The sequence below is a fragment of the Frieseomelitta varia genome, unplaced genomic scaffold (genome assembly GCF_011392965.1).
Source record: "Frieseomelitta varia isolate USP_RPSP 00005682 unplaced genomic scaffold, Fvar_1.2 scaffold_365, whole genome shotgun sequence".
Lineage (NCBI taxonomy): Eukaryota > Metazoa > Arthropoda > Insecta > Hymenoptera > Apidae > Frieseomelitta > Frieseomelitta varia.
The window spans coordinates 96,464-106,038 of NW_025110107.1; the positions used below are offsets into that span (position 1 = coordinate 96,464).

Below are 9,575 nucleotides of genomic sequence, written 5' to 3' on the forward strand. Positions count from 1 at the left end.
TCGTGTTGCATCGTATCGGCTCGTATCACGGGCTCGGTTCTGAATTTCTTCAACGCTCGTTCGATTAGTCAGCCAGGATGAATAGTAGCTGAGAGTATTCCTCCTTTTTCCGACAGTTCCAAGTTCCAGTTCCCATTTTCACATCTGCCACAAGAAATTCAAATTTTACGAATATTTTACATCCCTTTATTAAAAAAGAAAAAGAAAGGAAAACTGCTACAAATTTTCATCTTCGAAGTTCCAGTTAAATTCTCATTAGACGATTCTTGAATTGAAATTACTGTAGGGCAGCTTCCTCCTAAAATTCCATTCTTTCAAATGCCCACCAATATTTGTTGTATAAGTAATACTAATAATTACTGTATTAATCAACTAATTAATAATTACTTGTCGTATAAGTAAATTAATTGCTTCGTAACACTACAGGTAACATAATCAATGAAATTCGTCTCTATATTGAACACAAAATTAGTAAAACATTCAAACTTTACATCCCTTTATTAAAAAAAAAAAGAAGAAAAAGAAAAAGGAAGGAAAACTGCTACAAATTTTGAATATTCATCTTCGAAGTTCCAGTTAAATTTCTCATCAGACGATTCTGGTTGAATTGAAATTACTGTAGGGCAGTTTCCTCCTAAAATTCCATTTTTTCAAATGCCCACCGATATTTGTTGTATAAGTAAACTAATAATTACTTACTGTATTAATCAACTAATTAATAATTACTTGTCGTATAAGTAAATTAATTGCTTCGTAACACTACAGATAACATAATCAATGAAATTCGTCTCTATATTGAACACAAAATTAGTAAAACATTCAAATTTTACGAATATTTTACATCCTTTTGTTAAAAAAAAAAAGAAAAAGAAAAAGGAAGGAAAACTGCTACAAATTTTGAATATTCATCTTCGAAGTTCCAGTTAAATTCTCATCAGACGATTCTGGTTGAATTGAAATTACTGTAGGGCAGTTTCCTCCTAAAATTCCATTTCTTCAAATGCCCACCGATATTTGTTGTATAAGTAAACTAATAATTACTTACTGTATTAATCAACTAATTAATAATTACTTGTCGTATAAGTAAATTAATTGCTTCGTAACACTACAGATAACATAATCAATGAAATTCGTTTCTATATTGAACACAAAATTAGTAGAACATGCGCTTCGTTTCATCTCCTCTGTCGCCATTGGTTCGAAGGATCTTGTTCATGGACATCCTGCGCGATACAAAGGCCAGAGACAAGCGTTTCGGCTTTCACCACCTTTTGCTACCGATGGCCACGGTATTTTTTCGAAGTATACATACATGATGTAGCCATCATGCGCTACGTCTCATCAGCGGAAATTACGATTCGTCGTGTCGGGTGATACAAGAAGCGACATTGTTCGCGAGGTTTAGTTTGGATTGCTTCATCGGTCCTCGGGACCTCGACCATTCGAGATCGGCGCACAGAAGCCTTTCAATTGTCGGTTGAATAATTCACGCGACACAATTAAGCAATCCTTCGTACGCTTATTACAGCGCGTAAATGAAGGCAGGACTATTGGCTCCTCGACTGTCTGAGAGTTCCATCGTTCGACAATTGTGAGAGTATAGTACATCTACATACATATAGGCAAAGCCGGAACGACTTCGAGTCGACTTCGATGACGCAACTGGCGCCATGGCGCCAGATTTTTCAACGTGCCCCCGTTTCTTCGCAAGCTGGTCCATCTCGCATTGCACCGACATTGTCAAATCGGCAAGGCCGCTCTGTTCTGTTGGCGCCTAACCCAGACCTTCGCGAGATAAGTTGAAACTCGATCCTCTTTATCGATAGATACGCGAACGTATTTATGATTCGAGGGACAAATTTAAAAAAAAAAAAAAAAGAGGAGCCGAGAAGGAGAAGACGGACGATGACTTTTTGAAGAAACTCAGAGAAATTCAGAGAATCATAAACCATAAAATACATACGACAAGACGTGTGAGATGGAAGATGAACGGCAGGATAAGGTTGAAATAATGATTCTTCTACGAGAGGTAGTAATTTCCACGAAGGAGATACGGAAACGATTACAAGAGGGGTAACAATTACAAAAGATTATTAAATTGCATGCTTTCTGCGGCGAGAATGAAGCGTATAACATTCCGGAAACGTGTGTGTCACACTCGTGTGTCGTTATATTTCGACATTAGACGCGTCGTGCGCCTTCTGCGGAACAAAACAAAGTTTATTCCCACCCTTGAAGCCCCAACTGTTTCGTAAGTTTTCCATCGCGAGTAACTGGCCATCGCGCGTCTGTCCTTCGCTCGTTAAGAATCCTTCCTGCTCATTCAACGATAAACCTGCCATTTCGCGGATCGTACAGTGTAAAATCCAACATCGTCTGTATCATGTCTGTCTCTCGTTTCAAAAAGAAAAATTGTGCGATCTCAAGAGCAAGTTTCAATTCGAGAAAGGGTTCCTTTACTCGAAAACGACGCGTGTTCGCGTTCGTCCTGTCAAAGAGATCAACATCGAAAGTGTGCTACATCGTGAAACCAGCTAATTTATTTGCCAGGAAATTTGTTTGCCACGGAATGAAATGAAAACGAAAGGACCCCGTCCGTGGGGCAAGCAAGCGAGCAAGCAGGATCAACGCGAGCGTGTCGAAACATGGTCCACCTACAACAAGAGTTAATCATGTCAAGGACCCATTCAGCCTTCTCTCTGCCTCGCATAATCTTGTTATAATACCCTCTTAACCCTGCGCGAGCGCGTCAGTAAATCAATTTTATTCTCGGTCTCGATTATCCGGTTTCGATGATAATGAGTTTAAAGGAATTTGGACGCGTGCCAACGCGTGTTGTTTCGAAACGCAATTGAGAATCCAAGCAACGAATATTTCGTCTTCTTCGAATTGGCTTTCCTCTCTTTCTCTCCGAAGAAAGTAAATTCTATCGAAAAATTGGAGATCCTAATATTTTATTTCTCTTTTGTTTCATCGGCAAACGTCGACGAGCTTGCTTCGCGCGTAGATTATTGAACTTATAGTCGGAAACAGATTTTTCTGTCGTTCCTATGCGTTCAGTTTTCTCAGAAAACTGTTACCCATCTCTTTAATAACAAGACAATCGAGCTGTTCCTAGGATCGATATTTAGATCATTCTCCGTGATCCAAGCTCGCGGAACAATGGTAACAATGAAACGTCAACGTCGTAATAAGGCAGAAATAATTGATGACACGAATCTTTGTAACATTGCGCTATGCATCTGCAATGTCTTTAAATTTTCAATCTTCACTACCCGATTAGGTGTTCCGATTGATCTCCGTCGATCGTTTATTCTCAGGTCTTCAAAGTCGACGACGTTTTTTCTCACAGTCAGACCGCCTCGGTGAATCATCCGCGTCTCGGAAGAGGAACGAATCCAATTCGAATCGAAGCAATTAGCTCCGTTCTAGTTCTACCTGCTGGTTTAATTACTGGCTTCTAACGAATATAATCCAAAGGCATTCGCAACTAACGAACATAATCAATATTCCAAACAACACTTTGTTCCCTCGCAAGCTCGATCGTCACTCCAAGGAACTCGCTCCGCTTTCAAACAATCGGTCTCCACTCCAAACGATCAAAGTTTCTCGCTTCAAATCGGCTTCAAACCCGAGGTTCGCCGATACCATCGAGCGCCGACAGACTTTTCTCAATCCGCTATACAGGCGAATAAAGTCTCAATGAACTCCATGTAATCGCATTATCGTTGTTGAGATATAAAGTTCGAGATATCGATCGAGTTTTTGACGAACGCCTGCAAATTCCAGTGTGACGACTTGCAAAGACTATTCTTCGAGCGATTGATTCATCGCCGGTGTCTCGATCTTCATTTTTGTTTTTTTTTTTTTTTTTTATTTTATCCGCCACATCCGGGCCACGATCGTTTCGTGACTCTCGAGCAGATCGTGGAGGCAAAAGTGCCCTAATTTCTTCAAACCTTCAAACTGACACTGCGATCGATCGAATTAGACGAAGCGTGCTCGATGTCGGCGTTGCTTTTACAGGTCGGGGAAAAGTATCACGTCGAACGTGCGTTTAGAATGTATTGCTAACATGGTTAACACGTTTATCGCGTTGAAGTTTAGTTTGGAGGTTCTTTGAGGGAAGTTTAAATATTTCTTTATCTGTCGTTTCGCAAAATTGCGTTTTTTTGACAAGCTTCGCGCGTTCAGAGATAAGTGAAATGTTCCTGGAATTACTATCTCGAGAGTTGGAATCGAAACGACAGGATTAATCGAGAGATATAAAGTCTAATTTAGAACACGAACGACAAATTGTTTTTTTCCAGCGCGCGCGATGATAAAACTGAGCGACACTGCTATTTTTTAAATCACTTGGTGCGTAATGTTAACATTAGTTGTGCGATTAGATAAAGCAAGATACTTCGATACTCAGATACGTTAAGTGCAAGTTCGATATTAAGTCCGATAGAAATACATGTTGCAATACACGAATCGTTGACGTCGAGGCAATTGATAACTCGACACGACGTCATCAGCAGAGATAAATTAATTGATCCAGGCAGTAAAATTTCGTAAAATTAGAATCGAGTTCCTCCAGATATTTTCCACGAATCCATCCGTCAATTGCCAATATTTATTCCGTATGAATTTAATGAACAGACATAAAAAAAAGCATTTATTTCGAGACACTATGAACTTACTTTTCTATTTCGTTTCTTGCCAACTTACTGCTCAATATATGACAGATGCAACGTGTAAATTCGAAAAACTAGAAAAATTAGGGAAACGTCAGAACGAATACATTGCGAACCCGGGAACGAAAGCAATCCAAGATTCAAACTTCCCACGCATTTCGCTCGCAACAGATCAATAGCGAGTCTGAGGTCCCCTTCAGGGTACTCTCTGAATTATCACTGGCAAACCAGTTCCATTCAGCAACGTTAGCGCTACTTCCTTAGAAACCCGCTCGTACGTACAATGTGGCAATATAGTTACGTATAGTTGCGGCAACAGACTCGGCTCAGCCTACTGCCTAACGAGCGTCTTTTGCACAAGTGTGTATGAAACGAACGTGCACCGTGAGATTCGCAGACGTAAAAATAGCTCTCGCCCTGTTGTTCCAAATCGAATTCAACTCGTCGATCGAACTCTGATCTCTTCTCCGTTCTTCTTCTCGTCGGATTCTCTGCCGCGCAATTTCCAGAGTCGATTGGTCAAACTGTACGTCGCACGGCGACAGCGGCGCCACGAAGCTGAACGAACAGCTGTTTCGAGCTGGTCTGCTGAAATTGCGATTGGCTCGTCCCCGCATGTCAGTCGTCGACGTTTCCACGGGAAGTCGACGGGACGAACGAGGGCGCCAGCCTTTCGTTCCCACGAAATTCGTATTCAAATTCTCTGGCCGGAAAGGGGCGCATGCGTGGCCGTTTCGCATTGACACGAGGAGGCCAGCCTGAATTTCACTCAGTTCTCTCGTGGCCAGTTTGAGAAGGGCTGCCACTAGAGAAGACGCGGTTTTGTTATTTTCGGTCTCGCGCCTGCGCTGCTTCTTCTTCTTCTTCTTCGTCTTCTTCTTCCCTTCAGCTGCGAGAAAACCCGTTTCACGAATCCCGGCGTGGAGGAATTTCTCCGATCACGAGAATGTCCTACTGCACTCGAATCCTTCGGGATCAGGTATGCATTGGATTGATTTACTTTCGACAACGACGCATACCAAAACATCGTCGAATCGGTGACGTGAATGGAAAATCGGTCTGCGTCTCTCGGTTTTGACCGCCCGACCCCGTTATCAAGGTCGATCGTGTCAAGTGGCAGGCCGTCGATCATCGATTCGAGCGTTGACGAAAATGCTGACATTTTCCTCTTCAACCGCCTCTTTGTAACGAGACGTAACGATCCCTCCCTAAGTAATGAGTAATTAATTATCTCCTCTCCCCCCCCTCCCTCCCCCCTTCTGTCTCTGTTTGCTCTTTTCGTTTCTTAACTGAAAATGATCGTTCGACGATGTTTTGTAACAATAGTTTCATTGACACGATCCTCGGAGGACGAGATCGATCGATCGGTAGCATTTCGGAGCAACGACGCATTTATTTGGAGCACCGTTTGGACGCCCCAGTTGCCGAAGATACTTCACGATAACAACGTAATGCGTACGAGTTATTAGAGAAACGAGACAAGCAGGAGGATAGACACGCCAAGTTACATAAGGCGTTTCGAAATTACTGCATATACATAACGGGTTCATTTTTCAAGGATTTCGAGGTTAGGTCCGTGCGGCCATTGTGCGCAAGGGTCAGAGGTGAACGGGAAATATGTGTATCACCGTCGGTAATTTGATCCTCTGCTATTTGTTAGAAAGCTGCCGCACATTATTGCACGATAAAAAAACGTGTATGCTAATTGATAACGAGTGTCTGCCGTCGAGCCAAAGATAAACATGTTGAACGTCTTTTTATCTATCTTCCAAAGAACAGTTTTTTTCCCACCTCGCAAAACAAGTTTTTCGTCCCTGCGAATAAAAGAATTACGTAACCGCGCGGTTCTATATAGATGAATCTGTTCGTACCGTTTCATCACGTGTACATCACTTCTACACTTGCGCGTAGACAACTTAGGGACATGGCAAAACGAAGATGTAGTTCAACCGACCCGCTATCGTGAAACATTTCTTTCAATCGTTTTTCAAAGTATCGCATTATTGAAAATGTAATTGCTCATTGGCTAAAAATAAAGTGACACTTATTATCACGACCGATGCTCAGCTCGTGTTATCTGCAACGAAGCGCTATTGTTATCAAGGAACGTTGACGATAACGTCGGCGTCGGAATTCCCGCGATTGTGTACACTGCTTAATTTGGAGTTACATTGCATCATGAATGATTTTCACCTGAATCGATTTAATTCGAGATTAATTTTTTTATCTTTTTCGAGTGTTATTCTCTCGTTTTCTTCTACTTCTTCTTCTTATTTAATTATTTAATTAAAACGTTCCAAGACACAACGATTGTTTCATATATATATATATTATATATTAATGATTAATTAATAAATTTCATTTGCAGAAACTCGCTGTTTTCGCGGCGGACATCCAGCAAAGATGTTTCAGCGTGAGCGCGTTGAGTTTCGCCGCCACGAAGGTGGCAATGTCGAAATTCGACAAGGACAATTACCTGCCGTACGACAAGTTGGAGGAGAAGCTTAGAACGGTGAAAAAGAGGCAAGTGTTGAACGCCTGCTCAATCGGAGCGCATCCAACTGTGTACATGTAAAATCGTTGCAGATTGAACCGGCCATTGACACTCTCCGAGAAAGTTTTGTACTCTCACCTCGATGAACCCAACAAGCAAGAAATTGTCCGTGGAACCAGCTACCTCAGGCTGCGACCAGATCGCGTCGCTATGCAGGATGCAACCGCTCAGATGGCCATGTTGCAGTTTATCAGCTCTGGTATTGCTCGAAACAATGTGTAGCCTTCTAGCTTTTCTTAGCGATTAATTCCTCAGTCTTTGCGATCTTCTCAATCTCAACGTCTGTTGTTGCGTCTGTTCTGATCTCTCGCTTTAAAGTTGCCATTTTCCCTTGGTAGGACTGCCAAAAGTCGCCGTGCCTTCCACGATTCACTGCGACCACTTGATCGAGGCGCAAGTGGGCGGCGAGAAAGACTTGAAGCGCGCAAAAGACATCAACAAGGAGGTGTACAACTTCCTGAAGACAGCCGGGGCTAAATACGGCGTCGGTTTTTGGAACCCGGGCTCCGGCATCATCCATCAGATCATCCTCGAGAACTACGCTTTCCCAGGCCTGTTGATGATCGGTACCGACTCTCACACGCCCAACGGCGGTGGTCTCGGCTGCCTTTGCATCGGCGTGGGTGGTGCCGACGCCGTGGACGTGATGGCCAACATACCGTGGGAATTGAAGTGTCCCAAAGTCATCGGCGTGAAGCTGACTGGAACGTTGAAGGGCTGGACCAGTCCCAAGGACATAATCCTGAAGGTCGCTGGTATACTGACGGTGAAGGGAGGAACCGGAGCGATCGTCGAGTACTTCGGCCCCGGCGTCGACAGCATCAGCTGCACTGGAATGGCCACCATTTGCAACATGGGCGCAGAAATTGGCGCCACCACCTCGATATTCCCCTACAATTTCCGTATGCAAGATTATCTGAGAGCCACCGGAAGAAGCGAGATTGCCAACGCCGCGGATCAGCACAGGAAAAGCCTGTTGACTGCCGACGCTAACGCTAAATACGACCAGATCATCGAACTGGACCTATCTACCTTGGAACCACACGTGAACGGGCCGTTCACGCCTGACCTCGCTCATCCTATCTCCAAGTTGGGTAAGTGAGATCGAATCTGCTTGAACAGATCTCGATAAATTGAAAAGATTTCTACTTGAGCATTTATACACGAATCGATGGAGTTTGCAATATCCACAATCTGCTGTAGGCGAGAACGCCAAGAAGAACGGCTGGCCGAACGAGATCAAGGTCGGCCTGATCGGTTCCTGCACAAACAGCTCTTACGAAGACATGGGCCGATGCGCAAACATCGCGAAGCAGGCCATCGACAACGGACTGAAGGCGAAATCCGCGTTCAACGTCACGCCAGGATCCGAGCAGATCCGTGCCACCATCGAACGCGACGGGATTGTAAGTCTTGCAAATTTCTGGAACAACGACTTTTGATGGAGTCCCATCGGACAGCGCTGTACCCGGAGCCGAAGTTTCTCAAAGTTTCTTTGGGTCCGTGCCAAATTGCGTTGGCACATGTCGCGCAGTAGCACAAGTAGTGACGAGTTAAGCGACCCACAAGCCAATTCTTAATTTGACTCCGATGCATTTTGACAATGTCAAGGAAAAAATAGAGACTCGTCGATTCACGTGACGGGGATGACAATGAAATCGATTTAGAACACGATTCACAACAGCTGAGAGGTGGTTCGCTAGTACGTTGTATAGCACAGAGGTCGAAAATACCGCGATGTCTTTTAAGATTAATTGTAATTGAAAAATATCAGAAATTATGCACTGAGAGGAAAATTTCAAAAACCTCACAGACACCATTCTGTGCAGAAATCATTCTAATATCTATACTGTTAATACTCAGTTTTCAAACCACCATAAAAGCGTCAAAAGGTAATTCGTTAGAATGTTGTATAGCAGAGGTCGAAAATACCGCGATGTCTTTTAAGATTAATTGTAATTGAAAAATATCAGAAATTATGCACTGAGATAGGAGGAAAACTTCAAAAATCTCACATACACCTGTGTAGAAATTATTCTAATATACTGTTAATACTCAGTTTTTAAACTACCATAAAAGCGTCAAAAAATAGTTTGTTAGAACGTTGTATAGCAAAGAGGTCGAAAATACCGCGATGTCTTTTAAGATTAATTGTAATCCTTTGAAAAATATCAGAAATTATGCACTGAGATAGGAGGAAAATTTGAAAAATCTCACATACACCATTCTGTGTAGAAATTATTCTAATATACTGTTAATACTCAGTTTTTAAACTACCATAAAAGCGTCAAAAAATAGTTTGTTAGAACGTTGTATAGCAAAGAGGTCGAAAATACCGCGAT

The 9,575-nt window shown here is 42.7% G+C and overlaps 1 protein-coding gene across 1 annotated transcript in view; it reads left to right on the plus strand.

The window, feature by feature from the left end:
* The first annotated feature begins 5,338 nt into the window (after nucleotides 1–5,338).
* Nucleotides 5,339–9,575, plus strand: part of LOC122530935 (probable aconitate hydratase, mitochondrial) — a 7,541-nt gene continuing 3,304 nt past the window's right edge. Inside the window, exons 1-5 of the mRNA XM_043658367.1 lie at nucleotides 5,339–5,658; nucleotides 7,048–7,202; nucleotides 7,266–7,432; nucleotides 7,572–8,327; nucleotides 8,437–8,639. Coding sequence (XP_043514302.1) covers nucleotides 5,626–5,658; nucleotides 7,048–7,202; nucleotides 7,266–7,432; nucleotides 7,572–8,327; nucleotides 8,437–8,639 — 1,314 coding nt within the window. The 5' untranslated portion in view covers nucleotides 5,339–5,625. The remainder of the gene's footprint in view (nucleotides 5,659–7,047; nucleotides 7,203–7,265; nucleotides 7,433–7,571; nucleotides 8,328–8,436; nucleotides 8,640–9,575) is intronic.